The 17,331-nt window shown below is 38.2% G+C and overlaps 1 protein-coding gene across 9 annotated transcripts in view; it reads left to right on the forward strand.

Moving 5' to 3' along the window:
* TM2D1 (TM2 domain containing 1) overlaps positions 1–17,331 on the forward strand; it is a 139,948-nt gene that overhangs the window by 47,211 nt on the left and 75,406 nt on the right. For 2 of the 9 annotated variants that reach the window (XR_004528770.2, XR_012324541.1), the window contains one exon: positions 2,862–2,992. The exons of 1 other annotated variant lie outside the window; for it this stretch is intronic. Coding sequence is in view for 5 of the 8 variants with exons in the window: in XM_073789079.1 (XP_073645180.1) it covers positions 8,474–8,704 (231 nt within the window). In the remaining 3 variants the exon portion in view is untranslated. Of the gene's footprint in view, positions 1–2,861; positions 2,993–4,894; positions 7,722–8,473; positions 9,050–17,331 lie in introns of those variants that run through there. 6 more of the 9 variants (XM_073789079.1, XM_073789076.1, XM_019942352.3 and 3 more) reach the window with 5 other exon arrangements.

Genomic DNA, 17,331 nt, shown 5'->3' on the forward strand with positions numbered 1-17,331 from the left:
CACAGTGCATAGACTGTAGGAATTAAGTATTTGTTGAATAGTTTTTAAAACCAAATTTATTTTTAAAGTGAAGAATGCGCTACAGCAGTGTTCTTCAAACTCTGGTTGCATAACCCCTAAAAGAAAATTTTTTTTAATCCCTACCCTTTGCATGTTTTAAGTTGACATTTAAGTTTTGTCATAAGTTTAAATAGTTGCAAAGGATATAATTTCTAGTTTGCAAATATTGACATATTTAAATAAAACTGTTACATCAATTTTAAAATGTATCCAACAGAGTATAAATACCATAGAATTTAAAATATCATTGACTTTAAAAAGACATGAATGAACCCTTCACTATTATAATTTTTTTACATTGTTTCTTTTTCTCCTTGAATTTTTATTTCTATTCCCATTCTCCAACAGAATTTTACCCCAATATGTTTCTTTTAATCTTTTTTTAAAATTTAATTTAATTTATATTTGGCTGTGTTGGGTCTTTGTTGCTGCACGCGGGCTTTCTCTAGTTGCGGCGAGCGGAGGCTGCTCTTCGTTGCGGTGCGCGGGCTTCTCATTGCGGTGGCTTCTCTTTTGCGGAGCACAGGCTCTAGGTGCGCGGGCTTCAGTAGTTGTGGCATGAGGGCTCAGTAGTGTGGCTTGCGGGCTTAGTTGCTCCGTGCCATGTGAGATCCTCCCGGACCAGGGCTCAAACCCATGTCCCCTGCATTGGCAGGTGGATTCCTAACCACTGCACCACCAGGGAAGTACCCCCAATATGGTTTTTTTTTGGTTTTTTTTTGGTTCTTCATTGTTCTACTCGGTATATTATACACTTTAAATTTTATTAGTATTGCCTCTACTGAAATTTTCACAAACTCATACAAAATAGAAATTTCCTTAAAATCATCTATTTTTATCATTAAAATAACCTCTCTACAATGTCTTCAGATGTTCAATACCATGAGAGTTGCTCAACCAAGAGCAAAGAATCAAATAACCTCTCTTCTGTTAGAATGCAACATGGCCAGTCGACTGGTTTCCTATGTCAGGTCTTCTTTAGAAAAAAAAAATGATGAATGTTAGCTTATTTTAAATATAATTTCAGGGCATAGTTTTGCTACACATTATTCTATTCAAGTTGAAGAAAGAAGAAACTTTAAATAGAAGTAACTCAGATTTTAAACAATGCACATTCATTACATACAAATTAGAAATATATTTCTTTTTTTTTTTTTTTTTTTGCGGTACGCGAGCCTCTCACTGTTGTGGCCTCTCCCGTTGCGGAGCACAGGCTCTGGACACGTAGGCTCAGCGGCCATGGCCCTCGGGCCCAGCCGCTCCGCGGCATGTGGGATCCTCCCGGACCGGGGCACGAACCTGTGTCCCCTGCATCGGCAGGTGGACTCTCAACCACTGCGCCACCAAGGAAGCCCCTTCTTTTGTTTTTTTTTTTTAACATCTTTACTGGAGTATAATTGCTTTACAATGGTGTGTTAATTTCTGCTTTAAAACAAAGTGAATCTGTTATACATATACATATGTCCCCATATCTCTTCCCCCTTGCATCTCCCTCCCTCCCTCCCACCCTCCTTACCCCCAATATGTTTTTATGCTTGAAAATCTTCTACTGATCATATCATTCATTAAAATATTAAAAAATGTTCTGTGATTTCTGGATTGAGTTGTCATTATAATTACTGATATACAGTTGATCAAAATAGCATAAACATGTTACAAATATTAGCAAATTATTTTTAAGCTAAAAGTAAAATTTTACTAGGGCTGCATCTTTTGAACAAGATGTGACAGAGCATATTTTTGGACTCTTGATTACAAGAGATTTCCTGAAATCCAATATTTTGAATTATCCCCTTCTTTGACACATCAGAGACTTTTATACCTCATGGCAATGTGCCATCATAAGATTCAGGGTGTGCCTTACTGTAGGTATGCTTTACTGTTGTCAAGTTGGAGAAGGGACCACAGTGAAAGCAAAGAAGTGGGCAGGGGACCTAGCATGCTGCTTTTAAGCCTAGTGTGGTATCAGGTGGATCAGTTTTACAAAGAGTATTTACTTGAATTAAGGATCTCAAAATGAATTCCCTTGAAACTATCTGGGTCTACATATACCTTAGTAAATCCTTGTGTACCCCTAAGGCTACAGTGTGAAGATTATTATCTTAAAGGATAATAGAGAGATCATGTTAAGTGAATTGTCACAAATGTGATTAAATGGACAAGATTATTGTGATTAGCTGTGATTAGCTGTGATTAGCATGGATGAGCTTTTTTTTTTTTTTTTTTAAATCTCTTCCTTTTCCATTCCATGTGGTTCTGGTAGGACTGTCAGTCATCCTGTCTCATCTCCCAGAGGGATCCTGGCCTGGCCAATATTAATCCTATTACCCTGGATTCAGTAATTTGTTCTGCAACAGGTGTAAAAACCAAGCAGATCAATGAATGTTCTTCCCTGAAATTGTTATATAAACACTGAGGAAGAAAATTTAACTTTCTTTCTGTTGGGAGCTACTGAGCTGCGAAGATGTGTATCTGGAACTGTTGGCAACCAATTGAGGGTGCCTGTCTGTAGAAGGAAGGTAGGCAGAGCTACACGAAGAGGCAGGGGTGCCAAACCAAGGGCCTTGTGGGGCATGGAGTTTCAGTCGTTGAGGCCCTTAGTTCTGCAGCCCTCTTGATTCTGTGAGCTTCCCCAGTGTGCTTTTCAGCTACATGAGCCACAATTACTTTTTTTTGCTTGAGTTAGAGTTGTATTTCTGGTGCTACTGAAATAATTGTACTAACACCTAAGAAAAGTAAACTCAAAGTATTTTTAAAGTATCTTTTGTAAAATGGGTAATTTGGAAAATTTTCTCTTCTAGATTGTTGGACCTTCAGATGGAAGTAGTTACATTATAGATTATTATGGAACCAGACTTACAAGACTGAGTATTACCAATGAGACATTTAGAAAAACGCAGTTATATCCATGAATATTGTTTAAAAGAAACAGTAAGTGATATGTATATGTAATCTTAATTATAGTATATTATCTGTATAAAATTATGATAATTTGAGAACCAGGGGAAATTTAAGAGATCATCTAGTATGGTAAACCTGTCTTTTTGCTTATCAGGAAAGGCAGGTCTCTAATCTTTTTTTATTGTTTTTTAAAATTTTTATTGGAGTATAGTTGCTTTACAATGTTGTGTTAGTTTCTCCTGTACAACACAGTGAATCAGCTATACATATACATATATCCCCTCTTTTTTGGATTTCCTTCCCATTTAGGTCACCACAGAGCATTGAGTAGAGTTCCCTGTGCTATACAGTAGGTTCTCATTAGTTATCTATTTTATACATAGTATTAATAGTGTATATATGTCAATCCCAGTCTCGCGATTCATCGCACCCCCCCTGCCCCCTTGGTATCCATACGTTTGTTCTCTATGTCTCTGTCTCTATTTTTGCTTTGCAGATAAGATCATCTATACCATTTTTCTAGATTCCACACATATGTGTTAATATACGATATTTGTTTTTCTCTTTCTGACTTGCTTCACTCTGTATGACAGTCTATAGGTCCATCCATGTCTTGCAGGTCTCTAATCTTCTATAAAGCATTCTTGTATATGCTCATTGCTCCTGCAGTTCTCAATTCAGACTGTTTCTTTGCAGTGAATATAGTTAAAGGACAAGGTTCACAAGAAAAAAATAACATCAAAGCAAAAAGATATCCCATAGTTTTATATAATGGTTATGATGAAAGTATGTGTTATAGGTGATAAAGCATATCTTTTCTACTGTCCATCCTTCTTAGGGTCAGTATGATCCTTAAACCTCCTTCTCTTTTCCTAAATCTGAAAGTTGATAGAGTTTCAACCCTGAACTACTGTAAGTACTTATTTTAAGCTGAAGTTCGGCCCTGCCCACGAGAATTATTAATTGGCCTTAGAACTGTCTAGCAGCTTTCCGGGAAGACAGAGAGAAACATAGGCTGAATGTTTTGGCCACAATCATAATCCTAGGATTTTTAGTTGACTCTATCTCAGAGAGTGCTTCTAGAGTCCAGGAAGGGACTAGGCATTCATTTTCTATGTTTAATGTATAAATAGGATATGAAGTATAATTTTGCCCTTAGGGTAGATTTTTTTCTTTTCTCACAATAAAATTATGGGATATGCTTTATAGTTATTGCCATGAGAGTTGAATGGTGACAGGCCCTTCCTGTTAAGATCTGAGGAACGTATTCAACTCGTTGTCCAAAAAGTTCTTCAGATCTTTTCTTACAAACTATAAGAGTCTCTGTGTTTAAAATTGAAATGAAGCATAGAGATCCATCTGCCTCTTCTTACTAGGGAAGAAATTAAGACCTAAGGAAGTTGAGACTAAGGTACACAATCAGTGCAAAACTGAATCTAGAACCTAGGTCTTCTGTGCACTCCACTGGTTCTCTTCTACCCGCCCCCCCCCACTAACTGCTTTGTTTTTTATTAAGTATCTTCATTTTGGAAATTGTCACTGCTACTTTATGAGAAGGGTTGTGTAGTTTTACATAACCTTATTTTCACACTGTAAATTGTTGTTTCTCTTTTTAAAGTATATAGATTGTTTTAAAACTATAATGTATAAAAAATAAGCAAATGTAATTTAAAAAACAATATCTGTAGCCTATCATATAAACATTTAATTAGGATTCCAGACTCAGATTTAAAATTTAAAACTAGAAGGGCCTATTGAGAAGGCATCTCTCTGCATTGTCATTCATATAATCTCCTACAATACATGCAGAAGTGCTCCCAGTGTAAGAAAAAAATGTCTTGAATAAATGAAGCATTAATATGTGTATCTATAAAAACCTCATTGGATTCTTTTAAAAGATTGTGTTTTAACATATTTCTTTTTTCTGTTTTAGGATTTGGGCCTCCTTGATTTTAATAGAGAACTCTCAGTGTGTAGATTTCCAGATTCTCCTTTTTCCATCTTCATATACCACTTTACAGATTCTGTTTAATTTTTTGTTGTTGCTGATGTTTTTGTTTTGTTGTCTTAGTTAAAAACATTATTCTGAGATTTATTTAATAGAACTTTGAGATTTATATGATAATAGTCTTTCTTAGGCTACTGTCTCTATGAGATAGATAGCTTATTACTCTGATATTAATGTGTTTTCCAAAGGCAAGTTGCCACTTGTCCCTTTCGCTTCTGAAAAATGAAAGTATGACTTACTCACACTTTTTAGTGCTTTATTATTAAGAAAATTGTCTTAAATGTTGAATGTTTCTGTCTTCTGCATTTTGATCCTTCAAAGCAATTAATCCATGGTGCGAACAAATACCATCTATATTGCCTGGGGCTGCAGTCTTGTATATGACAACCTACCTGTTTTTTGGAGCTTTCAGATCTGTCTTTGCCTTGGTATCCAGGGAGCTAAAGGTCATCAGAGAGTCTGAAACCTTGAGGCAACGCAGATACTCTTGGCATTGATTCAGGATTCTGAAGTGTGAACTTTCTCCTTTTTGCTTTGGGAGTGATGCACTAGCTTTTGGTGCTCAGTGCAGTTATATTTGAAGCTGGATGGACAAAGTGGGAACACCAACCAGATGATTAATGTCTTCCATCTGTTAGCACTGCCTGGCAGATGCCGGCACAAGTGTCTTAAGTGATGCACCAGTGTCTGGAGGAAGCAGCACCTGTATGTTAGCACTAGTTTTTCTTGCCGTGGTTCGAAGGGTTTTAAGAAGATGGAAATACATGAAATGCTATGTCCCCAAAATACTGTCATACTCTTACTTTAGTAACAGGCATACCAATTTCAAAATTACTGGGATCTGGGCTTTTCAAAAGTAAAAAACATAATTTTTCATCACTCATTTCACTCAAAAATATACAGTATAGTACAGTTAGCTTCATAGTATGTTAGTCATTCAGTAACAGCTTCTCCAGTTGATGGGAGATTATTAAGTATTGATATAAGAAGTGAATTTGGATTGATTCCTAATATACACCAGGAAGGGTCTCTGATTTGTTCATTAGTGAAAATACTGAGTGTCTATCATTTGGGAGGCACTGTTCTAGATTCTAGGATGCAGCAGTGGACAAAACACTAACATCTCTGTCCTTAAGGAGCTTATATTTCTTTGGGATCCACTTTTTCACAGTGATATTTTTGGCCTCAGTTAAGGTGCCCATTTTCTAGTATTCCCTAGTTCCTTTTGGTTGCTCACAGTGCTTTGAAGTTTACTTACCTAAGCTCAGATTTAAAAGTCTGTAAGTTTCCACAGCTATGTAACTTCAATTACATGAGAAATACCTGCAGTCACATCTTGAAACAAATCTTGCTTCCTATGTAATTGCTACAGTTACCTTGACCAGGTGGGAAGTCTGTTTCCAAGCAGGTGCTTCTCAAAAGTATTTATTCAAATAAGCTGTACTCTGAAAGAGTTTTTGGTAAAATCTAGAAATAAAGTCCCTTCACAGTACACTCTTAAACCTTTAGACTTAATTTTCACTATAGTTTCCTAAATTCCTAAAAATGCTTTCATTTTTCCAATTTGTGTAATTCCCTGTTGCCTAATACATGTAATTCTTTTACAGATGGTTTTTCTGTGTCTTTTTATTTATTTATTATGGGAATATGTTTAAAGCGTGTGAATACAGTTTTGTTTTGGTTTTGTTTTTTAGTTTCTTAGAGCACTATATTATTATGGCTATTTGTTAGTAGTGTGTGTAGGAATTATATGTTCAGGCCTCTGTATGAGATGTTTTATATGATAACCCTGATTTTAGAACAGTGGCCAAAATTGTAAGATGGATTAGCTCAGTCATTCCTGGGATTACTCCTAAACCCTCTAGAGTAAAATGGAAAGGATTCTTTCAGTTCTATAGAAACAGTTAGTGTTCTACAGAAGCATTTATAAATGGTACTACTTTAGCCTGAAAGGATTAATACCATTTCCAGAAGTACCTCTTTACCCAGGAAGATTTCTTACCTCCACTGTATTAAACTAAAGGACCTCTTTAAAATTTCAGAGATTCTGTCATGTCTATGGCCAGCATTTGTTCATGGGACCACTAGGACTCTAAGAAATATTAGTTTGGGGGTATTTTTTGTTTTTGTTTTGTTTTACAAAAACTTTCTATGTCTTTTTCCCTTATTTTAACCTAGATGCTTAAGGCTTAGTTAAGTATTATTATACTGATAGGCAGCTAGGAAGCTAAAATAGATAGAAACTAGCAAAAGAGAAAGGTTAGTTCTTAAAAAGTGCAAGTCTAAGATGTTGGTTCCTCTTTCTCATTCAAATACCTTAAATGTAGATAATTCCCCAGGGTTCTGGCACCTTCCTTCTTCCTTTCTCTCATTAAATCAGCATTCATTTTGCTTTTTTCTATTTACAAAATTAGTACAAGCTTAATGCATAAATTTTGGGGAAACACCAAAAAGTACAAAGAAAAAAAATTTATTCCACAGCTCTAAGATAACATTGTTAATATTTTATTGTATGTCCTAGTAGTTTTTCCTTGCATGTATTTTCATTTTTCTTCACAAAAATGATATATTCTCCATACTGTTTTGTAGCCTGCTTCACATTGTAAATGTTTTGCTATTTCAATAATCTTTTACAAAATTATTTTTAATGGCTGCTGAGTATTCCATTTCTGTATCATCATTTATATAATGATAAATAATGTTATGTGGTATTTAAGTTATTTTAATAAATGAACAATATATACATTTCTGATTTTTTTCTCTAGAATCGTCATTCTTAGTCAAAAAGTAATCATATATTAAAGTTTTTGCTACATACATACAGTCTTAGTTAACCAGGGTAATAGAGAAAGAATGAAATATAATAGCCCAAACCCAAACAAAACCACAGTCAACTCTTAATTATTCCAGTGCAGATGAACTGCGGATAAAATGCTTCAGGGACCTGCAACTACCCCTTGCTCTGCAGTTAGACCACTGCTTACCATGCTGTTTCCTGCTCCTCACATCCCACAGGCTGGAGAAGAAAAACCAAACTTTGAGAACAGGATAGCTGCTAGAGAAAGGATGCTGGCTGTGGGTATCGGGGAATGATAGCGTATCTGTTAGTTGGCACAGTGTCAAATAGTTTAATTATCTAACTGCCATCTTTTAGATGAGAGGAGGAGTGCTTTAAGGAGTACATCGGAAGCTCATTCATAATGGTATTTATTCTGAGCTGCTGAGAGGGAAAGAGGGAGATAAATTTGGAAAATAAGAAAAGTTGCTGATTAGAAATGAATGAAAATGCTATACAGCTCTGAGTACCCAATGGAGTCCTAGAATAGTACATTTGTAGTTGAGTTAATCATCATGGTACTCATTCCCATATCTTTTAAAATAGAGCCTAATATCTTAATTCTTAGTAAATGTAGCAATGCTCTTAAAGCTAGTCATTGTCTGATGATGAAACATTGGTATTTGCTATCTTAGAAAACAGATTTTTTTTTTTTTTTTTTTTTGCAGTACGCGGGCCTCTCACTGTTGTGGCCTCTCCCGTTGCAGAGCACAGGCTCCGGACGCGCAGGCTCAGTGGCCATGGCTCACGGGCCCAGCCGCTCCGCAGCATGTGGAATCTTCCTGGACTGGGGCACGAACCCGTGTCCCCTGCATCGGCAGGCGGACTCTCAACCACTGCGCCACCAGGGAAGCCCAGAAAATAGATTTTTTAAGAAAAAATATTTATTAAAAAATTAAGGCTTAAAATCTTAAATTTTCAAGATTTGAACTTGTTAAAATTTCCTTTTACTGCTCTTCATGTACACGATGTTAAGCTCTATAGCATCTTCCTAAAGAGTCACTATCATTATCCCCACTTTACAGATAAGTAAATTGAGTCCCACAAAGATTGAGTCACTTGCCCAAAGGTCATGAAATAAGTGGTGAAGCTAGGATTTAAACCCAGGTCTATTAACTGCTATACTCCTGCATTGTGATAGTTAGAATCATCTCATTCTTTGAAATATACTGCTAATGATTGTGTACTAGAGATTTTTTTTAGTATGTTGTTTAATGTTTTCAGTAAAGATGGAATTATCTGCCTATACTGAGTCTTTTTACTTAACAAATAGTTTGCTGGTTTAAAAAGAATTTATTTATTCAAACTTCTCAACTTTACATCATGTAAATGCCAAAATGTTTTATGAATATTAAAATGAGACTATGATAGAGCAATGATTATTGTCAGAACCTAAAGACTTTTCTGCTGTTACCTCATCTGACATTTGCAGCACTTTCTAGACCAAAGTCTGATTATGTTTGTGTGACAAGAGGAGAGATGTTAGGTAGGATGATACTGTCATGCTCTGCTTCGTCTTGCTGAGGTCGAATGAAGCTAGAGACACCTGTGCTGTGGGGTGGTGGGATTGCAGGTGATTTTTATTTGATGAGTTTTTCTTTCAGTTTATTTATCTGAACTTTCTAATTTTTCCACAATAAACATGCATGTATTTGACACCATAAATAATAGTATGGGTTAAATTAGAACAAAGAGCCCAAGAAAATTTTATTCTCCCCTGCCCTCCTCTTCAAGATACACTTATCCCGATTTCTGACATGATTCTGACTTTAAAGGATAGATGCATTTAAAAGAAAAAGGCAGATCTAACACATGATATCAAAGGTTTTTCATCCAGGCAGCACAGTTTGATGGGAAAAGCACAGACTTCGGAATCAGATCTGAGTTTGTCTCCTGTCTTTGCCACTTGTTTTGTTACTGTAACTGTTCTGAGCCCTTCTGTCTTCATATAAATGGGGATAATAATATCAGTTAATGTTGAGAGGTTAAGATGACATAGATAATAGTCACCATTTATTAAACATTTTAAAGGAATGGAATGATGGCATTAGGCATTGAGGAGTGCCGTCTGGAATTTGCAAGGGGTTACTCACACCATCTGGGATTTGCAAGGGGTTCCTCACACTGGGGTTGTAGTGTGGTTACACCTTTAGTAAAATTCCAGTAGACTCAGAAATTCCTTTTACAGAAGGAAGGTAGGATGTGTTCTTCGGACATTGTTTACCTACATTTTTCTTATCTCTGTTATCGTTATCTCTCGCTACCCTGTGTAATAAGGGCCCAAAATGTCACTTTTCTCAAGAAAGTAGTTTTATTGGTACCTGCAATGCTTTAAGACTCTCCTTACTAAGGGAAGGCTGCAATGTTGCAGATTTTGTTTTTGTTGCTCTTTAATCTGAAGCTTTCTGGAGATATTTATCTAATAAATTTAGAAATGTTGCTATGAAGCAGCTGTTCAATCTACTTTCAGCCTAAATTAAGGTTAATTGCAAGGAATCGCTATGCATACAACAGAATGTTGCTTTTAACCTGTCAATGTTATCAGAATATGCCAAACGTGGAGATTAAAACTTGAAAAATGATTAAGGCTAGAGCTATTTGCACTGCATATGCCAAAGAAAAATGTTTTAGCAGAACACTTTAGAAAGTGTGTAGTGTTTGAACTTTTAATCATGTGAGCTAATTTTATATTTAAGAGGGTACGATTATGAAGGCTCACAGTCCCATCTTTGATTTTCAGATATACCTCAAAATTTGATGACTTATTTGAATGAATTATGAAATTCACTTTTATAGCACAAGAAAGAATGGCATGTCTTCTTTATATGATTTATGATTGAGTGGTCTGCGTGAGACACGACACAAATTGCTTTAAATAAGCGTAGCACGTCTTTAAAAAGGTGTTCAAAAATGAATTTATTGTTTATTAATTCTTAATTATTTATTGACCTACTGTGTCCCCCTTCTGCTCTTGCCTTCCTGCCTTCCTACTATATATTCTTCACACAGCAGCCAAATGATAAAAGTAAATCAGAACATGTCACTTTTCTGCCAAATCTCCAGTGGCTTCCTGTTGTGCCTCAAATATGCCAAATTGGTTCCCACCTCAAGATTTTTATGCTGACTCTTCCCTTCGCCTGGAGCGCTCTTTCCCAGTTCTTTGCATGACTTGGTTCCTCACTCGTTCAGGTCTCTGCTCAAGTATTGTCCCTGACCATCCTTTCTAAAATACTACCCCAGCCCTCCACTGGTCACTCTCTGAATCCTGATCCTGCTTCATTCTCTTCACAGCATTTATTGCTACTGGAAATTACGTATGTTTATGTATTCTCCCTTTCCCTCCCCTCGAATGTAAGCTTGGTGAGGGCAGGGACTTTATTTCATCTATTACTGTATCCTCAGTGCTTAGAACAGTCCCTGGAACATAAAAGTCGCTTTAAAAAATGTTTTTTGAGTGAATGGGAACACTAGATGGGTTAACAGGAGTATAAATTAACCTGAGATTAAATAACCGTCTGCTTTAGATCATTTACTTTAGGAGTTGTCATGCAAGCATGGTTCTAACCCTAACTCTTGTCTCAGGAGGTGGGTGAGGAAATGAGTCTATGCTGATTTATTCATGTCCTCAGTGGTCCCAGTGCTTAGAACAGTGCCTGGCACCACATAAGAATTTTATAAACATTGAATTCTTACCTTGGAATGGGTAATTACTGGAGGTAGTTCTCAAAAAAAGACCAGCCAGGAGATTATTAGAAAGAATAGGAAGGAGTGGGCAGGGGCGGGCTACTCAATCACCTAATATGTGTCATATTATGATGTGTCATTATGTATCAATATTTTCCTGACCTGATTATCTCAGTTAACCCTCATAGTCACCCTGTAAGGAATTAGCTTCCCTTACAGTGATAAAGGTCTTTTATGCTATAGGTATAGATTGCCAGCCTCTAAGATATTAACAGGACGCTTTAGCTAAATAGTGTGCTCCTCTGCAGAACTGGGGCTAGTTTCTGATTCAACTTTTCACTATCCACCCACCATCCAATTATACCAATGGCTACACAGGGTAATGCTTTAAGCTCATGGACTTCAGGATCAGATAAATCTGCCACGTATTATGGACAAGCTCTTAGGATCTTAGTTTCCTCATTCTTAAAATGGAGATGTTATCTTCCTCATATGATTGTTGTAGGGTATTTCATAGTGTGTGGTGCATAGTATGTATTTAATAAATGACAGATGATTGTTTAAGATTTTTATATTTCTTATCTCCTGTAGTACTTATAACACTTCTGTAAGGTTAGTACTCATTTTATGCATAATGAGACTGAGGGTTAGAGAGATTAAATGGCTTGACTATCCTTACACAGCTAGTAAGCTTGAAACCAAGTCTGTGATTCCTAAGCCCATTGCCCGTTCTAATCACTACACCTTCTACCTCCTTATTAATCCCATGTGAGTGGACAACTGACCATAGATCTATTTCTTTTATAACTGCCCCCCTGGAGCCTTTTTTTTTTTAACCAAAAAAGAAGAAACAAAATTACAAGGGTCTAATGACTTCATTTTTAAAATATTCTATTGAGGTATACATAGAATGCCCAAATCTTAAGTATAAAACTTGATGGATTTTTCCATGTGTATACACCCACTTAACCACCACCTAGTTGAAGATAAAGAATATTCCTAGCCCTCCAGAAGGTTCCCTTTTACTCCTTCCCAGTCAGTATCTACCCCTTAGAGGTAACCACGCTTCTATGATTCTGTCACCATAGATTAATTTTGCCTGTTTTTCAACTTCATATGAATGGAGTCATATAGTATGCCCTTTTCTGTGATCGGTTTCTTTTACTCATCGTTATTATGGTGTAGTGTTACATTGTATGAATATGCCAAAAATTATTTATCCTACTGTTGTCAGTTTGTTTCCAGTTTGGGGCTATTATAAATAGAGCTGAGATGGACACTGTTACATTCTTACACATGTCTTTTGTTAGAGATATATTTAAAGCAATATGCCCTTACTTCTCTTGTGTATATGTGCAGAAGTGGAATCTTTGGCTTACAGTGTAGGCACGTCTTTAACTTGAGTAGATGCTGTCTAACATTTCCAAAGTGGTTGTACCAGTTGACACTCCCATCAGCAAAACATGAGAACTCCAGTTGTTCCATATCCTCTCCAACACTTGATATTGTTGTTCTTTTTTACATTAACTGGCTTCTACTTTTAAAGAAGATGGAATGTAGCTATCAGTGTAGCTTAAAGAGGAAAACAAGACTAACTGGTCTGGAGAATAATTTCAGTTCAGCATAGAAGACCCCTCTTACCATGAGGTGGCCCATAAAATAGATAGATAGGTTCTCTCTCTTAAGCAGAGGCCAGAGGTCCATTTGTTGTGGTCCATTTAGGGAGGTTCCCTGGCATCAAGAAAGTTTGGTTTATAAGACTTCTGTGGGCCCATCCAAATGTAACACTATTTTTTTTTAATTATTTATTTATTTTATTTTTGGCTGTGTTGGGTCTTCGTTTCTGTGCGAGGGCTTTCTCTAGTTGCGGCAAGCGGGGGCCACTCTTCATCGCGGTGCGCAGGCCTCTCACTATCGCGGCCTCTCTTATTGCGGAGCACAGGCTCCAGACGCGCAGGCTCAGTAGCTCACGGGCCTAGTCGCTCCGCGGCATGTGGGATCCTCCCAGACTAGGGCTCGAACCCGTGTCCCCTGCATCGGCAGGCAGGCTCCCAACCACTGCACCACCCGCGAAGCCCCAAATGTAACACTATTTTGACTCTGAGCTTGGACTAGTAGAACCTTGAGCTGGAAGAAATGTGTAAGTCAGCCTTCTTCCTTGTTTCATACAAGTTATTGATGCCTAGTCTTGTACTTCCATAATACCCTTCACTGATTATGAAAAGCATTTTTTTCCCTAAAGGAGAGTTTAGACAGAGTTTCCTCTGAGAGGTCAAAATGACCTGTTGGTCTAGCTGACTCCTAGATTAGCCTCCTATGGAAAGATTAGTTTGTGGTTTCCAAAGTGAGTTAGTTATTTCATGTTCTGACTTGCATATATGTGGTGTCATTTGATTTATTTGTTTGTTGTTTTGCTGTTGCTCAACTTAAATTCTTATGGACTTTTCTCCACACTGGAATTTTCCATAGAGCCTTTTAGGAATATCTGACAAGCATCCTTTTCAGATTTTCCCCATCTCTGTCCATTCACTTTAAATTTAGGAATATTAGCCTCTGCTTGCATCTGCCACCTGTAGTAAAACCTGCCATTTGCAGGTCCAACCCCACCCAAACCCTGGGTCAATACAAACCAGACCTGGAAAGCAGAGTGGCCTCTCCCTAAGAAACAGTGGAATCTGGAAATGTCCATTATTTACATCCCCAGGGAACACTGGTCCTTAGGAAGGATTTAGCCCCAGGAGGGTCTAATGACACATCAGGCTACAGCCTTCTTACTGAGCCTGTATTTGTGAAAGAATCATTCATCTGCCTGTCTTTTCTGCCTAGAGACTTGGGGAAGGCAGAATACTAGCCCTCCCCAAGATGTCCATGTCCTGATACCCAGAATCTTGCATGACAACAAAGACTTTGCATATGTGATTAAAGTAAGGATCTTTATTTTTTTAATATTTGTTATTTGGTTGTGCCATGTCTTAGTTGCAGTAGGTGGTCTCCTTAGTTGCGGCTCATGGACTTCTTAGTTACAGCTCACTGGCTCCTTAGTTGCAGCACACGGACTCCTTAGTTGTGGCATGCAAACTCTTAGTTGTGGCATGCATGTGGGATCTAGTTCCCTGACCGGGGATCAAACCCGGGCCCCCTGCATTGGGAGCATGGAGTCTTAATCACTGCGGCACCCGGAAAGTCCCTAAAGTAAGGATCTTTAGATGGGAAGATTATCTTGGATTATCTGAATGGGCTCAATACAATCACAAGAGTCCTTATAAGGGAAAGAGGGAGGCAGGAAGGCCAAAGATGAGACGACTGAAGCAGAGGTCAGAGAGGAGAGATACTTGAAGATTCTATGCCACTGGCTTTGAAGATGGAGGAAGGGGCCATGAGCCAAGGAATGCAGATGGACTCTAGAAGCTGGAAAAAGAAGGAAAGGATTCTACCCTGGGGCCTCCAGAGGAACATGACTCTGCTGATACCTTGGTTTTAGCCTGGTAAGACCGACTGCAGACAAATAACATCCAGAACTGTAAGATTGTAAGTGTGGGTTGCTTTAGGCCACTAAGTTTATGGTAATTTGTTACAGCAGCAATAGGAAACTAATAAGTTGTTATGTTTAAAGTGTCATGGGCTTCCTTGGTGGCACAGTGGTTGAGAGTCCGCCTGCCGATGCAGGGGACACGGGTTCGTGCCCCGGTCTGGGAAGATCCCACATGCCGCAGAGCGGCTGGGCCCGTGAGCCATGGCCGCTAAGCCTGCGCGTCCGAAGCCTGTGCTCCACAATGGGAGAGGCCACAACAGTGAGAGGCCCGTGTACCGCAAAAAAAAAAAAAAAGTGTCTTGCTTACAGCCTGCATATTGTTGGATCGTACCTTTTTTCCATTTTGCTAATCGTTGTCTTTTTTTTTTTTTTAATTTGTTTTTGGCTGTATTGGGTCTTCATTGCCGCACACAGGCTTTCTCTAGTTGTGGCGAGCAGGGGCTACTCTTTGTTGAGATACATGGGCTTCTCATTGTAGTGGCTTCTCTTGTTGCAGAGCATGAGCTCTAGGCACGCGGGCTTCAATAGTTGTGGCACATGGGCTCAGTAGTTGTGGCTCAGAGGCTCTAGAGCACAGGCTCAGTAGTTGTGGTGCATGGGCTTAGTTGTTCCGCAGCATGTGAGATCTTCTGGGACCAGGGATCGAACCCGTGTCCCCTGCATTGGCAGGCGGATTCTTAACCACTGCACCACCAGGGAAGTCCCTAATCTTTGTCTTTTAATTGGAGTATTTAGACCATTTGCATTAAAATTAATTATTGGTATGTTAGGGCTTACTTCTGCCATTTTATCATTTGTTTTCTGTTTTCTCCCTCTGTTTCTCATTTTGTCTTTTATGCCTCTGAGTTTTGCCTGAACTTTTTTAAAAATCAGTTTTCCTGGGCTTCCTTGGTGGCGCAGTGGCTGAGAGTCTGACTGCCAGTGCAGGGGACATGGGTTCGAGCCCTGGTCTGGGAGGATCCCACATGCCGCGGAGCGGCTGGGCCCGTGGGCCACAGCTGCTGAGCCTGCGCGTCTGGAGCTTGTGCTCCATAACAAGAGAGGCCGCGACAGTGAGAGGCCCGCGCACCGCGATGAGGAGTGGCCTCCGCTCGCCGCAACTAGAGAGGGCCCGCGCACAGAAGCGAGGACCCAACACAGCCAAAAATGAATAAATAAATAAATAAAAATTTTTTTAAAAAATCAATTTTCCTGTATTTTCAATGTTTTTGAATACATCACCCTGCATAATTTTCTTTAGTGGTTGCTATTGGTGTTATAATATACATACACACACACATATACGTGCACATGTATACATACATATGCACACACACATATAGACATACATATCATGTAACATGCATACACATATAATACATGCATATACACGCGTGTACGTGTGTGCCCACATGCGTGTATACACATGGGCATATACATATAACACATACACATATGTGTATGCTTATAGACATATATACATTACACATGTGCATTGTGTACGTGTATACACATACATACACATATAACATATATGTATAACATACATACATAACTTATCATGGTCTATTGGTATCAACAGTTTACCCCTTTAAGTAAAGTATTGAAAGTTTACTTCCATTTAGGTCCCTTTACTTTTCCCACTTTTAAAATGGTACAACAGCAATAAGAAACTAAGATAGGCCTCAAACCTCATTTCACAATGGCTACCCGTGTGAGCTTGGGAGTTAAACTGTTCAAATTCTACCTTCTGCACTTAATGTGCTGCTTGACCTTGAGCAAGATTCTTTACCCCTCTGAGCCTCAGTTTCCTCCTATAAATTGAGGATGAAGTAATAATACTAAACTACCCATTAAAACCTTTCTACTTATATATTCTCAGGACTTATATGCAACATTCTCAAAATTGTTCCCATTTTCATTTTTTTAAAAATGTAATAGGCTTTATTTTTTAGAGCAGGTTCACAGCAAAATTGACCAGAAGGTATAGAGAGTTCCCATACACTCCCTGCCACCACACATGCATAGCCTCCCCCATTATCAACATCCCTTACCACAGTGGTATATTTGTTACAATTGATGAACCTACCCTGACACATCATTATCACATAAAGTCCATAGTTTACATTAGGGTTCAGTCTTGGTGGTGTGCATTCTATGAGTTTAGACAAATGTATAATGTCATGTATCCACCATTATGTTATCACATAGAGTATTTTCACAGACCTAAAAATCCTCTGTGCTCCACTTATTCATCCCTCCCTCCCCTCTAACCCCTGGAAACCACTGATCTTTTTACTCCCTCCATAGTTTTGCCTTTTCCAGAATGTT

Source organism: Tursiops truncatus, chromosome 1 (genome assembly GCF_011762595.2).
Source record: "Tursiops truncatus isolate mTurTru1 chromosome 1, mTurTru1.mat.Y, whole genome shotgun sequence".
NCBI classification, from domain to species: domain Eukaryota; kingdom Metazoa; phylum Chordata; class Mammalia; order Artiodactyla; family Delphinidae; genus Tursiops; species Tursiops truncatus.